At 41.3% G+C, this 17,257-nt stretch overlaps 2 protein-coding genes across 3 annotated transcripts in view; one reads left to right on the forward strand and one right to left on the reverse strand.

The window, feature by feature from the left end:
- Positions 1-5,646, forward strand: part of AUNIP (aurora kinase A and ninein interacting protein) — a 6,676-nt gene extending 1,030 nt beyond the window's left edge. Inside the window, exons 2-4 of one of the 2 annotated variants that reach the window (XM_085305002.1) lie at positions 240-367; positions 765-909; positions 3,264-5,646. In XM_085305002.1, the coding sequence (XP_085161128.1) occupies positions 275-367; positions 765-909; positions 3,264-4,222 (1,197 nt within the window). In that variant the 5' untranslated portion in view covers positions 240-274 and the 3' untranslated portion in view covers positions 4,223-5,646. Of the gene's footprint in view, positions 1-163; positions 368-764; positions 910-3,263 lie in introns of those variants that run through there. The other variant, XM_085305001.1, reaches the window with a different exon arrangement.
- A 525-nt stretch (positions 5,647-6,171) lies between these two features.
- On the reverse strand, positions 6,172-16,995 carry MTFR1L (mitochondrial fission regulator 1 like; the record flags this gene model as incomplete). The annotated part of the gene is made up of 5 exons (XM_085305136.1): positions 6,172-7,234; positions 11,719-12,031; positions 15,016-15,227; positions 16,073-16,182; positions 16,882-16,995. Coding segments are annotated over 5 exons (855 nt in total), but the record flags the coding sequence as incomplete, so codon positions are not given.
- Between the last annotated feature and the right edge of the window lie 262 nt (positions 16,996-17,257).

Here is a 17,257-nt window from a genome sequence, read left to right on the forward strand (position 1 = left end):
CCGTGGGGGAGGCACGGGGGGGGGGTCCTCTGCAGCCGCCGCGCCGGGAGCCGCGGGAAAGGGACTAGGGCGGGAGTTAACGAGGTAACGGCCATTCCCTCCCCTCCCCACCCCCAACACACCCAGGGTTGGTTCAGCCTCCTTGGCGCTGCTGGGGGTGGGGGGTGGAAGGGGGCGTTCCTGGCCTTCCCAAGGGCCTGCGGAAGCAGCTTACCCAAATTTGCCCTTTTGAAGACCAGAAAACGCAGGGAGCGTCTGCTTTGGAGGGTCARCCATGAAACGCAAGCGCAGAGGCAGCGCTGCCCCGCAGGTTGAGGCATGCGATGTCTGGCTGGACACGGCGAAGCTAAAGCAGCGCAAAGTGCAGGTAAGGGCCCAGCGCAGTTTGCACGGGGCTGTGCTCTTTGGGGTGTCTGCTGCAGTCACGTGCAGGTCTTTACCAACCTGGGCTGTGCTTGTCTAAAGCAGTGCAGAGTCCTTTAAGTTTATAACAGACTGATAGTGGGACAAGATATGATAACATTGCAAATTACCCGAGGTTGGCAGAACAAGGCTGCAAGATGGATGCACCATAGAAGTATTTAAAGATGTGTGAGAGCAATGGTATGTGGTTAATGARGTTTGGGCTGTGTAGGACACTTGGATAGGAAAAGTTGAACCAATTATCAAGGAAGTGGGAACTATGCCATGACASTGGAAGAAGGGTTGGTTTGTTATTACCAGCATGTGGCCATTTTCCATTTGTTTTTTTTTCCTTTTTTTAGTCTTTCCTAGCCAAGCCAAAAGTACCTCATCGACTTCTGGAAGGGAACTGTGATGGGTACACCTCAGTGTCTTTCACACAGACAAGAGCAGCTCCATCACGTACCAAGCAAACCACCATCTCCTCCTTCTTCAGTACGCAGATAGGTAATGTGAACTGGCTTATGCCCATGTATGGAAGTAGTTTCAGACCATAATAGATAATCTATCTTTATTTGTAGGCAGTTTTACTAAGTAGAAAGTGTGTTTCCTTGTGAGAAGGGTAAAGGTTAAAGGTTTGAACTGCTGGAAAGGAACATACTGYGAGGGTTAATGTAAAAGCAGTGTTTTTGCAGCATTATACTGAAGTAAGTGTGAGCAACAGTGAGTAGTTACAGCTAGTCTTCCTTCAAGAGCAATCTGAACTGTTTAAATAACACACCAGGTTCTGTTCTCTACAAAACTGGCATTTTCAGTGAAATGCAAGGAAGGCCAGGCACCCGACTCAACCTAAGCAGCCACATAAAGCAGCCCAAGCGGGAAAACTCTTAGTGGTGCAGGAACGTGACACACAAGGGCTTACAGAGTAAGATACTTTGGGAAATGTCCCCTGTTGACTGTAACATTCTGAAAACAAATTGACTAGGGCAGGAGTGTGTTTGTGCTATGGACACACCTTAACAGTTTTTAGCCCTTAAACTGAATTCATCTGTTCTCACTGTGAAATCTTATGTAATACTGCAATATCAGTATTTTGAAGCCTAGAAGGTATAAGCCCCAATCAAGAATTTAAGAATTTCTGTAGTTTCATGCTCCAGCTGTAGTGTGTTCTTGAGTTTTCAGGTAGAATTTCAAGTTTTGGCTTGCCTAATGGTGTAACATTTAAAGGACAATCAAAGCAGGAATGCCACTTCCGCTTGGGAAAGGTGCTGTCTGGGCAGACACACCAAGTCATTCAGTATTATGTGGGCAGCTGTCCATGACTGGAGAAGGGGGAGCTTCTAGGGAGCTGCATGGTAGATTTGTTATAAACAATACCAGTCCTAGACTGTTTGTTATMTGCTCTTGGAAGAACATTATAGCTGCAAGTGAAAATGAGTGTTGCTGAGTTCAAACAATCCAGCTGTAAGAGGAATCAGTGGGAGTCTTTCAAGGAAAGCCTTCTGTGAATAGCTGGACAAAGCCTTTTTTGAAGGAATGCAGTGTTAAATCCTAAGTAAGTGGATCAATAAAGGCAAGAGCAGATCACATGAAAATATTTAAGGCAATTAAGCCACCTGAGAAAGTCTGCGCTTTTGAGACTGCTTTTGTGATCGAGAATACAAGAAACTGGGATCTGTCTTGTTCTTAAATTAACAAATACAGCAGTGAAACAGATGCAGAAATCAGCAAGGTAGGATACAGGCTAATGCCTTCCTTACTAAAAGAAGAGAGGTGGTACTTCAGAGCTGTATAACAACAGCTAGTTCATCAACGTTTTTGGTAATAAGCAGATCAGAGGAAGCACTACATAAATTGTCTAGTTTAGTAATCATCTTGTTTYGACCAGTGAAGTAGGCTGCTTTTTCAAGAGCTGGAATCTGAGATGAGTCAGAGGAACAGAGCAAACCATTCAAAGAAGAGTCAAGCTTAAAGAAATCAGGAGAGTATTTGAGAGGAGCTGAACCCAGCAGGAATTTTTGCATGCTTGTTTCTGTAAACCACTGAACAGCCATTTGACAGAATTCTTTCTTTGTGCATTGTGTAGGACCATTGACAGTTTTTGCTTTGGATTTGTCGTTCCTATGCCTTTTGAATTCATYATATCTTTTTATTTATTTACATACTTATTTTCATTTGATGCATCTGATTTATTTATTTATTCATTGTATGTATTTGGATTCACTGACTGCTGCTATTGTTCAATAGAGATCTACCACAAAATTTAAGAAGCTGTAACAATTCTTGTATTTATCTTACACAAATAGTATATCCTGAGATACTGAGAAACTATGCTAGATTCCATTTTAAATAGTTTCAAAAGTGTCACTTGATTCTTTCAACTGGAGGTGGAGGCAAGCTGTAGAATTTTCACTAGGTTTTCTTTGCAACAACTTTGTTAGCATTTACACACACTCAGAAATAACCTGCTCTCAAGGACCTTTAAAACACTGTGGTTAGTAGTTAACTGGTATCAGAAAAAAAACYTGCTAAAACTTCACTTGTACTCCATCAATTTATCAAATGTTACTAACTAGGCTGTAGCTGTCTCAGGTTAATAACTGTGTTTCTGTGCTGAAGGTTGCTGATGCATTTTAACCTAAAGCAGCTGTTCTTAAGCCAGCTGGTCTCAGTTCCACAGAAATACTGATTATTATGAGGTGGTGGCAATATTAATGTTGTATAGAGCAGTCTGTGTTTCATTATTTGAAGGAGTGGTGGAACTGTTGTTAAATCAAGCATAAAGGAGCACTTCATAGCAGTAGCCTCAGGTAGGGAAGAGCCCTGAGAAAGTGTGTTATCCAATTCCACTTTGTTTTCAGATGAAAAAGACAAAGAAAACTCCAGGTTATCTCCACTTATCCTAAATAAAGAACCTAGAGAAAAAGGTATTCCTTTGGCTGCCTCCCCTGTGAAGATGTTGATGTTTCTGCAGATGGAGGAAGCCCAGAAACACCCCTTCAGAGCTGAAGATAAGAAGGTACAGATACCCCAGCATCTTGTACAAAAAGCAGTAGTCTTACAGACTCTTTTGCCAGACTCTTTGCTAGAAGCAGAGTCTCACCGAAAGAGCGAGGCCTCCTGTGGGGGGAAAGAGGATTTCTTCTTAGACTTTATTCAGGATTCAGAAGGCAAACGGATCCTAGCTCACAGAAAAGCAGCTGAGTTATTTGCTGGAGAAACAACCTCTGCAAACGGCATAACTTCAAGAAAGACAGCAGGCCCCTCAATGGACAAGGAAGATGACCAGCTGGATCCAGAGGAGGAGAAGGATGGACCTGGTTTCCAACCAATCTGTGGTACAAACCGGAGTAAGAAACCACACCAACCGTCTAGTAGCAATAATTCTTTAACTGAATTCTCTGAGCCTGAGAATATAAATCCTGCTATAAAGACAGATAATATTGGGGCTGCTGGCTTTTATTCATCTCCGAAAAGAATAGCTAAAGCACAACCTTTGAGAGAGAGCAGCCAAAATGCTGATGGTSGTTCAGCTAAGGAAGAATGGGACAGTAAGAACAGATTGAGCAGTCCTTTGAAGCAATTGTTTACCCAGGATTCAGAGGGGAACAGAGTAATTTCTCACTACTGCCAGAAAATGAGATCTCCTCTAAAGGACAAAAACAGCACTAGCAGTAGGCTGACTAACTCTCCGTACAAGGATTGTTCCAGGGTCACTACAAATAGGAACATAAGCAAACTAGGGGAGCATCAGTTAGATACATGCTATGATTTACTATTCACACAGGATTCAGAAGGAAATAGAGTTATTAGACACTGACTAGTGACCATTAACGGGCAGCCTGTATGAATACTTCTGAAGCCTAAGAAAGCATCATCTTTAAGAAAGGAGTCTGGAACAGGAAAGTATAACCATTGATTGAACACATGGTCTAGACAGTAGATGTAGTAGACCCATGCAACAGGCAGAATCTCTTTAGTCTCTAATAAAATTAATTTTTAAAGAAGCATGTTAATCATGCTTGAAACAACCAAATCATTATAATGTCCTRTGTGGCTAAGGCCTTGGCTTTAGCACTTCTACTAGTGTTTACATAACCTCTTGCTGGTCATAGAATCGTAGACTTGGTAAGGTTGGAAGGAACCTCTGGAGATCATCTAGTCCAACCCCAAACAAGTTGCCCCTATGGGGATCAAACCCATGACCTTGGCATTATTAGCACCAYGCTATAACCAACTGAGCTAAACCTAACCCCAAAGTCAGCCTAAAAGAACTTCCTGATGACACTTCCATATCTCTTAGTCTCCTAGAAGCCCAAATTAAAAGCTTTTCTAGGATCAGCTCAGGAACCATACAGTCTACTTAAGACATTAGCTGCCTCTAAGAAAGATTAGGTTCAACTACCAGTCACAGAATTCTGCTTACCTCCTAACTGCTGTTGTGCCATTGTCTGTAAGTGACAGCTGGTGTGGGGAAGAAGTAACAGGTTTTAGGCTTTTCAGCTTGTGCTTCTGTAACTGTTAAAGGCTCATCTGCAGCTAGCAAAGGTGTAATGAAAGCACTTAACTCCCACTGCCAAGCTTACTAAAGGTTTAAAGCAATGAAAACTGATAAGGGGTTGAATTCTAACAGTGCATCTATTCTGGGTAAGTGTGAACTTTAATCCTAACATTAGATGCCTGTGTAACTCTTTCATAGGATGAGATACACCTGGGGTGTGCCAGCAAGTCCTCTCATGTTCTACTCAGCTGTAATGGACGGTACCATTACAGCYCTGGTTAGGTGGAAAGGTAAAGCACTGAGCCTCCTCTGTAGGAGAGGGAACTATGTTAAGTATTAGTTTAACTGCAAAGGGCAGCTGCCACACTTCAGTAACAGCAGCGGATAATTTCTGTATGCTTCTTGTACAGCATAATCTCCTGCTTTTAGATACACAGGATTTTGGATGGGCGTGCTTTAGATTTTATCTGCTTTGAAGCACAGAGACCAGCTGCTCAAAAACCCCGGGGGGTCACATGCAGAGAAACAACACGCCAGCATCTGTGACCGCGATCACAGTCCAGAACACCAACCTTCTTTGTTAGAAGAACTGCCTGATTGTTTTTTATACCTTTTTTTTTTATGTTGAGTTTTTCTCAGCCACTGCTTTAACTCTGTAAATATTGTCAATTACGGTTTTACTTTCCCATGGGGCCAGAATTTCAGTACAACAGATCAAATTAAAGCTATGTCACAGTCCGGAAGTTAGTTGCTCTGCTGCTTTGTCTTATATCCAGCCTGCATGGGGAATGCATTCCCAGAAACAGGGAATCTTGGGTTTAATTCCATCTTCTCCACAGGGAGATATATTTCYACCACCTCTTTATATAGAAGGGACTTACTGTGACAGAATGAATGAGCTGGTATTCCAGGGGCTTAGGACATGTATCTGAGAGGGAAAGAGCTGTTCTTGGGACTGCATCTGTATCAACCATATATAAAATGGATTAAGTCTTAAATGYTCTTTCTAGTCTCAGCTTACTGTGTGGCCAGATCACCCTCTGGAAGCCTCTTCTCTCACTTTTAAGGTGGGGATCATTTAACTTCTCAAGCCCTGAGGGACTGGTGAATTAAGAAAGCCTTAGCATCTGCATTTATTAATTCAGATTAAGAAATCACAGCAGCACTATAACACTTCATCTGTAGCAGCCCCCCACCCCACCATATAAGGCAATATTTCTGGCATGTTGTGGACATAAACACATTAATAATATTAAGGACAACTACTGTCTTATTAAGGCTCAATTTTATATAAAGGAAAAAAAATCRTACTTCAAATACAGCCGTGAGGAACACTGCAGAGAGTGAGCATAGCTGAAAGAAACATCTTCAATTAGTGAGAACTGTAGCTATAAACAAYGCCAACTGCCCTCCTCCCTTTGCTTGACAATTCTCATGGTGCTCAGCTCTTAGCATTGGTGGTTCAATATATAGACCTTTTGGAATACTAAGTAAAAATACATTTCATCTGAATACAAGGACTACTAATGAAACATGAAATTACGGGCAAGAAATTAAGGCTATTCTGTCATGCAAGTATAAGGACAATTTGTGAGTTAAAAAACAGCAAGGGCATATTAAATCCAGCCAGCACCCATTAGGCATGGCTGAACGGTTTGATCATTTACTTCCATTTCATTTAATCATCAGCTKAGACAAGGTTATTGGGAAGAAACATTTTACCTCCTTGATTCAACAACTTCCTAAACACTAAAGACCTGGAAGCATGAAATAGTTTATTCTCAGTAGCTCTGTACCAGACTCACAACAGAGGAAGAACTGGATGTTTGACATCCATTTATACTGTAATGGGTAACAAGTTATATTGCAACAAGACAGTTTTAAGTTAACTTGAATGCTTAATGTGAACCTAAGGAAAACTGTAGGTAGAAAGAATTTCATCCAGCAGCACTCATTGCATTCTTTAAAAGATCCTTACCAAAAATCGAGACCTAAATACAGGTGGAAAAGAATTTCCATCTTCTTAAAAAGCTTTTTTCTTAAATATTACAATACATTGAAAACACTTCAAATCCATAGGGTCCTTCCTAAATAAGTGTCCAGTGCATAAACAATTTCTAATTAATAAAAGAGGCAAAAAAGTTCAATCCTTAGGAAGGCAGCTACTGTAGAGAAAATTTTGGGAGCATAACACTTGCTTACAGAGTTTAATGATGACAGTAACATCACTTCTCTTTCATGGTTAGATCTTCATCCTTTAGGGCAAATTTTCTTCTCAAAACTTCTGCTATAAGTATAGCAGGATCATCCTCCTTCATTGAAGTTCGGTTTCTACATGGAAGATGCGAAACAGTATATTAATACACCGAAGTCAATGGCTTACAATTCTAGTTAGATTTTAAACTTAAATACATTTCTTAAGTGTTTTCCTGCAATCTTGATCATCAACTTTTGTTGCAAGCGGAGGAGGAAGGTGCAAGTACAATAATACAAAACAAAAGGAAGCTTAAAATTCAGATCTTTCACGTTTGGTGTAGGAAACGTGCAGCTCATGCTGTGGATACAGTTGCATCACTGAAAATCACAGCAGAGCTTTTTATTTATCATTTTTATTGAACTGTTAGTAACAGTTAAGAAAGCATTTTAAGTTATTCACAGGCTATGTCTCCTGAATAAAAATCTAAAAAAATGGTTTGAATTAAAATCATTGATCTAATTCCTCATTAATTTCACTATACAATAGATATATGCTTTCATCTTTAAAAATATTTTAAAGAGAGTTGTTATGCATTTCCTTTTTCTTACATGACTGCACAGAGGTTTTTCTTTTTTTTTCCTTGTTCTTTTTTTTTAATACCATTCTATCATCAAAGCATTTTGCCTTTTGTGACAAGTCTGGGCAAGGAGTTTACTTCAGAAGTGCCAGTAAGCTGATTTCACAGGAAGCCAAAACCTAGGTTTTCTTCCACTCAAGTTATCATGAATTACTCAATAAGGCTTTGTTTGGAACCTGTATTAATAAAATTCCAGCGCTTAACTTTTTTACAGTTAAAATCTCTTGGTCAGAAACCAATGTGGGTTTTAAATATTCCTTAAAAAACATCCCCCAACACGTTTCCGTATGTGTTTGGGAGGCGCTTGCTCTCAGATTAACAACGCAGGCTTCAGCAAGCAGTGTAAGATGTCACCGAGGCTCACAGGTGACCCCTCGCTTTAGGCCAGGCTGCTCTCCAAGGCAAGCTCTTAATTCACAGTTGCTAAGTGCATCACAATTTAAAAGCTGATTTTAGAGCTAGAAACATGCCACTGATTCCACTCGGATTGAACTGTTCCTTCTGACAAGGGTGCAGAGACAAAGATCAGGAGCACCTCCCCCCCAAACCATTCCCTCCACGCAAGCAAACCTGAGAATTCAAAGTTACCCGAAGCATCAATCATCTGCCTCAGAAGATGCACAGCGAGAAACCCAAGCAGCCAGAAGAAGAGGCTAAACTAACAGCAGCAAAAAGGCAGCCGTGACGAAGCCTAAAGTTGTGCTGATCACAAGGAAAACGCTATCACAAGATGAGTACAGAGATAATCTGGACCAAGGGTGAGAATTGTAGTCTGTCCTACTAAAGAGTACAAACTTCCTGCAGCAAGACACAACCAGCAACAGCTGCAAGAAACTAGCAGCAGAGGCAGCACTTCAACACCAAGAAGCACCAGAATTAAACTTCAGCATCTCATCCCTTATAGCCTCTCCAAGGGCCAGAAAAATAATCACGGGCAGATTTAAATTTGTTCAGTCCCATAGAAGAAGTAGTACTTAAAAATAAAAGTGTACTCACATTCCAAGCAGCTCCTCATGCTACCTGTTTTTAACCACACACTGAATGCAYGGCTCAGCAGGCACACTACTCAGACACTCCCCTTCCTGAGGGCATCACAGACATTTTAAAGGGCTCTATTTGACATTTGTTGAAACACACACACTTCTGCAAGTGTTTTTCATACTCATTCATGAAGCCTCCAAGGTTGTGATTAAGCACCAAGTCCTAAATAGGAGCATCAGAGAAGCATCTATGTAATTATCTTGTTAAGCATCATTTGGCATTTTCAGCTACAAAACTTAAAAAAAAGAGTATGTGATCCTTTAAGTTTTACTGGTGTTACATACCTACACCGGCAAAACTGCTCTGCACTTAACTAACAGCACCTAAGCAAAGCGAGTGCAGCGGTAAAAGCACAATTCTGCTAGTACAGCCACACTGACACTAGAGGATTGTGTCTGGGAATCATCTTCCCACATCAGAGACAAACAAGTGCAGTGTGGAAACGTAACAGTGGCTTATGTCAGGCACTTGTCTTTGCTGCAGGGTAAAAGCAGACATACTGTCAATTACTCAGCTGTCAAAGATCACTTTATTAAACTGCAGAAACAATTCCTTTCATCCGTTTGTCCATATACAAAGTTGAGAAAACCAGAGAAATAAAATGCAGATGCCTCTGTGGAGGCCACCTGTATGAAACTGCTCTGATATAAAACACTTGTTCATATCGCCATTGCTTCTAAACATACTTGTCCTTACAACCCATTTGTGCAAGAACAGGGTCTGCGTGCGACTGCTCCTAAACTGAGAAAGGTAGTTCACTGTCCGCAGTTGCGGGAAAGAGGCATTTCATGACTAAGTGTGAAAAATGAAATAAAAGGAAATGCTACATACAAAAGCTGTATGAGTGATGTTACTCTCCAGTCCAGTGCTGAACAAGACCTGTTTGCAACCCAAAACGTGAAGCATTCCCTGTGCTAGACCGGGGCTGGCGTTCCAGTCAGCCATCTTCAGTTAGCAGGTCGCCATGCCACCAGGCAGGAGGGGGATCAAGCATCGATGATTTAAGCTAGTTGAACACTGGACTGTAATTATTATTCAGTGTAATATTTCAGCTATCTGTGATTGTTCAAACAGCTCTAATTAAGATACAATAACCACACACTAAAATATGCCACTTACATTTAAGAGGCAGGTTAGAGGCTAAGACAGACAAACAGGTAAGACAAAAAGTTAAGGTCAAGCAAGAGATGGTCTCAAGCTTTTGTATTAAAATGTTTCTGGTTTTGATGTAAGCAGCAGTGCTATGGAAGCATGTAAAAATGAAGTAATTCCACGTATTAATGCAGTTAACTCCATTGGAAGCCTGAAAATTCATGTTATTACAGCCAACATATTTGATCAATACATGGAAATATTCTTTGAGCTCCATCAGAAAAGAGCAAAGAGACCCATCTGTGACCCAACTCTCTCCTAATCAGTCAAGTAGTCACCAAGAGGAAAAGGAGTCTTCGTGATTCAGGTCCTTCGCCCAACTCTGTACCCAACAAGGAAGAATTTGGTAGATATCCCCAATCTCCAAGAAGTATTCCACAGCATGAAAACCTTCCTCTCCCCCATCTTCTGTAATTTTATAAAGAATCAATGCCATTTATAAATCCTTTCTTTGTGCGCAGGCCACTCTTGCTCCTATTCTTTCACATAGATTCCTTTCTATGGTAATGGCACGATTAAACACTTCCATCCATTGCTAGTTATTCTCATACATTCAGGCTAGGAAATCTGAGTAAAATTTTGACCTTACTGCAGCTTTTCCTGTTACGTACAAGCTGCTTTTCATAAAGGATCAACTACGGCTGCTGAAGACACTGAAACACTTGTGTTCTGTAACTGCCACATGCAGAAAGGTAATACGGACAGCTGATTATTTCAGCTTCGGAATAACTACTGCTAACTGCATAACATGCTAACCTAGCTGTGGCTAAAATAAACCAACTCTAAGTTTAGAAGTCATACTTTTGTTTCTGTTATTTTCATGGATTTGCTTCAAACTGCCTCAGAGACTTTACAAACAGCCTCCCTCCCCAGTCACTGTCTTGATACAGGTRTTCTGGATACAAGCTGAACACACTTCTCTCATTTGACCATGTAATTTTTGCAGCACTGATAACCATGTTTCTTTTCAACTGAATCAGGCATAAATATTGTGAACTCTGCATGCTATTTTTGGTCAGGAATGTTATTCACACAATAGTGGCTGGAGGTCTCATTAGGCTGAAATTTGGAAATTGAACTTTATCACTGATTTCACACRTAAAAGAGAGGGTAGAGCTAACATGTTCAAGAAGCTACTCTATAAGATGGGCAGAATCCTGTTGCAACCATGCARAAGCCAACACGTCAGCAGCTTGGGGAATTCTCATGATAAACGCATAAACTTATCATGAGGCAAGTGCAAGTTCACTCTGCCCACGTTCAAAGCTCGACCAGATGTGAATCAGATTCAGTCTGGAAGCTGAAAAGCTCCTTGTGTTCACTCCCGTATGTGCCATGCTGAAACGGCTGTTCAGCGTCCCAGCTGGATAGAGCTTGGGTCTTGAACAACTTCAAGTAGAGAACTACAATGTGGACCTCACTTTGAATGCTGTTCTGGTTTTAATCTGGGCAAAGCACAAACTCTTTTTGAGATGAATAGATTGAAACAGCCAAACACTATGCTCATCTGTTTAAGTTCCTTCTCTACTGCTTTCTATCCAGATAGTTCAGTAATGCAGGTCTGGTCCAAAATCTATCACCCTGGACTTAATTAAAACAATACAGAAACACAAGTGTCAGTAAGTTATAGCATAAAATTATTATTTTGCCTCTATGAACCATGAACATAAAGCACCACCAACAAGCAGATGAATGAAATGTCCAGTGTCTACAGTGATCTGATAGACAAACAAAACAAAACAAAACTTTCAAAGAGAAAAAAATCAAGAGAGTTCAGGAAAGACTTACAAGTCTTTGTTCTGCTTCATCCTATGAATGTCTTTAAGAATGCCCATCATGTCCGCAAAACTGCTGGCCTTCGAAAGAGACACAGAATCTTCCTCGTCAGGATCCTTTGGTTCTGGTTTACAACATTCAGAGGTTGCAGAACAAAGCATGGAAACTGATGGGAGCTCTGGGCTTTCTAAATCTGCCTCCTCCTCTGTGATATCGCTAATGACAAAGGAAGTTGTAGAGTGGAAAGAGGGTCCAAAACAAGGTAAAGGAGAAGATGCATTTGAACTTCCTGGAGACAGTAAATCTGGTGTTAATGAAGCAGAAGCTGAAAAAGAAAACAATATAGATAGATGGATAAATAAACTAATGACAAACACATTTCTTTTTCCCCCTAAACAACAGAATACGAATCAAAAGGCGTCATCAGCCAACCCCCTCCACATCAGTAGAAAACACATTAATCTAATCTGTCTTACCCTCCTTGGCTAGCGCACTTCCTAGAATACCATGTGGCAATACAGGACCTTCTCCAGGATCTTTCATCCCTCCAGCCCACCATACTTCTATCTCTGTTCCTATCATGCCCATTGCCATAACATCCCCGCAGTTCAAACACTGCACCCARTACCTGCATAAGCCAGGTTTGCTTTTTCCATTTTACAGATAAGAAACGGAGAAACAGAGATTTAGCTGCTGCTCAAGGTCACAGAGGAAGCCTGTATTGCATTACAGGTCTTAATTGTCTTAACTGTTCTTCCCTTGCCCTTCACCACAGTGTATACTGCTTTCCCTTCTTTTTCTTTCAGTTTCTTCCCCCTCAAACCATTACAGATGGTGTGAATGCAGGCGTTTTGACTTGTCTTGCTTTCCACTACCATTTATAAAATGAGAACAGCATCCACTCATTTCGCAAAGAAAATGGGATTTATTTGCTCAAGTTTTAAAGCACCACGATTATAAGAACAGCTACATAAATTCCAAGTGTTATTAAGTGAAAATGAGTTAGATATTTCCAATTTAAAACATTAAGGAAAAAAATGAAATACGCTAAATGCACATCTCCTTGAAAGAACTTTCCTGCATTGAGAACAAATGGTACCTTAAAGCACTAATGCCCTTAGCCTCCAGAGAAAAGCTGTAGATYGTTATCAATTTCCAATTAAGGGCTTTCTGTAACAGTATATTATAAAGCAGACTGCATAGTATTTCTTTTTTTTGCCATCAATCTTTCCCCAAAAAGCCTGCTAACTAGTCATCTCCTGTAACAGATTACAGAGCTACAGCTAGGTCCTAAATCATAGTTCCCAATTATTGACTTAGAAAATGCTAAGTCAATAAGAACTGTTCTCAAATGCTAGMTGATAAAGACTAGGAACATTGCTAAGTAGAGAAGAAGAGAAAAGGGAATTAAATGATTAATGCATTTTTCTCCCATCCAGGTCTCTAACTTTCCAAGTTACTACTTTTTTGAATTAAATGGGCTTTTCTAGCACATGGCTTGGACACCTGTAGAGCTGAGATAGAAGTTAGAAGCCAAAATGCACAGAATTTGCCTGTTTTTTATTCCAATTCAGTTGTTCCTCTGATCTTGCATGAAGAAGGAAGAGGACAAACACAGTCTGTCTGAAGGGGACATCTGTGATGTCTTGTTTTATACTTATTCACTGCAGAACTGAGGGTAATGTGGTTCCTTGACCCTCAAAGTGGCTTCATTTTACCACGGTGTTGTAAAAGTCGAAGTACATGGCATATGGGATCTGCAGCTGCACTCTTTACAGCTGATCACTGATGGCTGCTGTATTTTGACAGGACCAAAAATGACAAGAAATAAAAGCACAGAAAGACAGATATTCTCTGTGTGCATTAAATCGCAACAGAACTATATGAAGGAAATGGATGGTTCGTCAGTAGAAGAAATACCTAATCTCATCTCATTTGAGCAGAATTCCCCAGGCTAAAACTGTCATATACGCTTCTCAGGTGGTAGCACGTATATCTATACTAACAGTATCAAACAGAAACAAACAAACAAACAACCCTGTCCCAAACAATTTTTCACATAGAAACCAGCACTCAGACTAAATCAAACACAAGTCTGTTTCATGTTCAAAAGCTTCTATGACTCACAGATAACTGGACTAAATATAAGCAGTCATTAAGGCTCTAAGTCAGCTGGGGTTACAGAAGTCAGACAACCATGCTGTCTTTCACAAATCATGAGAGATTTGGTCCCACATACATGCAATGCAGTATAATGCAAAGTAGCAGCTTGGCTATTTAAAAWATATTTGCTTTCAGATGTCGGATAAGGAAGATTTCATCAGCCCCTGTTACCCATCACAAACAACGGGAATGAACGGGTATCATTTCAAGCGTGGCACAATCCTGTTTTGTTTTTTTAAAATAATAATCTTCTTCCCCTGGAAAGCTGCCATATTATAGCTGTTATCTTGGTTACTGGCCAAAGTATTCTGCATACAAGAAACACAGCTTTAAAGAAAAGCTGTCTTCAGAAAGGACTGAATTCCATTAGTTTGCAAAACTGTTCATTTTTCAAGATTTTGAGTTGTGAGATCAACAACTCTGCCCTCTCACTATTCCATAAGTAAAGATACCTGGTTATGTCTGATCTTAATAGTTCTCCAACTCTAAAATGACCACTGTAGCAGCAAGCTTTGTAGTACCACTGGGCTCTGGGTCCTACCAAGTCTTCATATTCCCAGGGCTCGAGGATACAGGAAAAGCCATGAAGAAAGTGACGAAAGAACTTTGTTTTTCCTCACAGTTCAGTTTTGTGGCTAACATAAGGCTTTTCAGTTGCACACAAATTTGGTAAAAGAAAGAAATCAACTCASACTAGGCTCTTCACCAAATACCTTATCTACTACTTAAATAGCACTGTCATTTTCACAAAATAAGCCCACCAACTTCTCACTCTTAGTCAAACCAAGACATAGTCCTCAAATTCATGACCTGCTCAGGACAAGAATGGCAAGAACATATCACATGTTTTCATGAAACAAGGTACTTGAGATGAGACTCAGTTTCCAGATCAAATGCAGTCACAAAACAATACTTAGTACCTCTTAAAAACAAGCAGGGYTTCTCCAACTAAACAAATGCAAACATCTAGACAAAGAAACTGCACTGAGTTGGCACCAAAGACAGCATCCCATCAGCAAGAAAAACATCCTGACAACTCTGCTGGGAAAACAAGCTGCGAATCTGGCTCTGTACAGAAGAAATATCACTGCTCACTAATTCAAGTCTTCTCATTTAACAAAAAAAGAGAGGTCATTATGGACCTACCTGACTCTGCAGCCACTATTTTAGCTATCTGACTCCGAAGGTGACTCAGCTCATCCTGGAGCTCAGTGGTTCGGCTCAGTGCTGGTAAACCAGGTTTCTTCAAGGCAAGCAGCTTCTCCTCCTGCTTCCTCAGGTTGGGGACTGAAGCATTTCGCTGTATGACAGTGAAGGGACTCGGCTTCCACTTGTGCTTCAGTGGGCGAGTGTCACTCCTAAGATGCACAGGACAAAAAAAAATCTGTTCATCACTCGCAAGATCCAGACCCCTCTGTGATAACAACGCTCTGCTCCCACCCCGGGTGGGCAGAGTGCTTTACAAACAATGAAACAATTAAGCCTCCGTACCACTACGCTGTATGTGCCACTGTATGGATGTGCTGATCCACTTTATGTGCTACCTCTCTGCACTACAAGGAACAGAAAGTCAGTTGTAGAAACCATGGTCAAAGAGCACAAGATATAGTGAGGGGAAGCAGGGACAAAAGTTTGGGCATGTTCACATGGTTTCGAGTCACTTCTATCCTCGTTATATGTTTCTCCCCCGGGCCGTTCACTGTGCGTACCTGGGGAAGAGTCACTTACCTCATTAACTTGTGCCACTCATTTCAAAGTCCATTTTCTCTTTCACAAGAGACATATCATTACTGCCCTGCTTTCAGGACAATAATTACAAAAGTTCAAATGACTGCTGAGCGGGTCAGGACAATAATTACAAAAGTCCAAATAAACTCCTAGGAGTTCAAAGCATTTTGATCCCAGAAAGACAGCTCAACTCTTCAACTTCCCAAGGCCAAGAATCATATGGGTTTCTCTGAACAAAACTTTCAATGAGAAAACGGTGGTAGGACAGTCTCTTAGTTCTTCCTGTGGGAATTTCTYCCAGGGTTCCTGTCCAAATTTTGTTCTCATCCCTTGAGAAGAAGTTCTTTCAACAGGTACCACATCACACCACAAGAACACTGGTACTTGTGAGCACTTGATCCATGCCTGGCTTATGCTATACAAAATAAACGGGTATACAGAAATAACGATCAGCAGGTATAAACAGAAAACAAACCTGACTCTGGCATATGTTTCTTCATCATCTGCTGCTATCCACACAATGTCTGCCAAAGTGGGCACCGGAGGGACATCATTTAAATATAGGTCTGATACGTTTGGAAGAACCTAGAACAAAAGYGACATTAGGGAAACGGTGGTCCTGTTTCCTGAAACTGTACCAAGTCTGCTGCACTGGCCACCAGAGGCTTTCTCTGCATCAGGTCAGCGGCTCAATCTCAGATACGTGACAGCAACACTATCTGGCTTTTGGAAGAGTAGTGTTTCAGTGCATTGACTTATATGCCTGTTCYTGGGTGCGTTATTACGTGCTAGCGTGCTTCATAAGTCTGAACAGTGAGGTTGCAAAAGGATACGYGATCCAACTCAATGTGATGCCAAGGCCACACGCAACACTTTCCTATTACAAGCCCCTGGCTTTGTTCTTGACCTCAGTGACACACGTGTTTCTATAAACCTTGTTCCACTGTTTAGAAAAAAGCCCACACAGACGGTGAAAGGCTTGCTGGAAATCCCACAACAAAGCTGTGGTTCAGCAACATGATGTTTCTGTCTCCTCTAATTATTAGTGCACTCACCTTGTGCATAGATGCTATTTTAGGAGATGTTTACCTCAAGTTACCAAGGCTCATTTAAAGGTACAGGATTTACAGAAAACAAACAAATAGAACTATATTGCAGAATGAAAGTTTTGTCTGTACAACTTTACAGGTGCATTTATTTTCCTGAAGAGCAGCACACGACAGTGCTGCTCAAGAACCACAGCTCCCTATAATTAATTGCTGAATCCTTAACAAGTCTGCTTACCTCAAAGGTTGCTCTGGGGCAGGGTTTCAGAGGAAGGGTTGACCCGATCCTCCTGACAACGCTGCGCGACGAGCCGTGGGGTTTGTTCTGCCAAATGGGGATTGTCTGGAAGAGGCAATTTCATAAAATCGGTGTTTCAAGTCAGTTGCCGTTTTCTAAAGTTTATTAAACTGGAAGCCACCACGTACAGTCCACCCGAAGCCCTGATCTCTTTTGCCGTTGATCAGAGATACTTTTAAAGGGCTGTTTGAAGCACTCGGGCCCTCGCTGAGAGCTACGGTTCACAACGCGGCGCGCCCGGCGCACACGCGAGAGCCGCCGCTGCTCGGGGCAGCTGGAGCGGCCGCGGCCCCCTGAGCGGGGCAGGCCGCCCCTC

This window comes from Rhea americana, unplaced genomic scaffold, assembly GCF_003343005.1.
Source record: "Rhea americana isolate MKP2758 unplaced genomic scaffold, rheAme1 scaffold_215, whole genome shotgun sequence".
Taxonomy (NCBI): Eukaryota; Metazoa; Chordata; class Aves; order Rheiformes; family Rheidae; genus Rhea; species Rhea americana.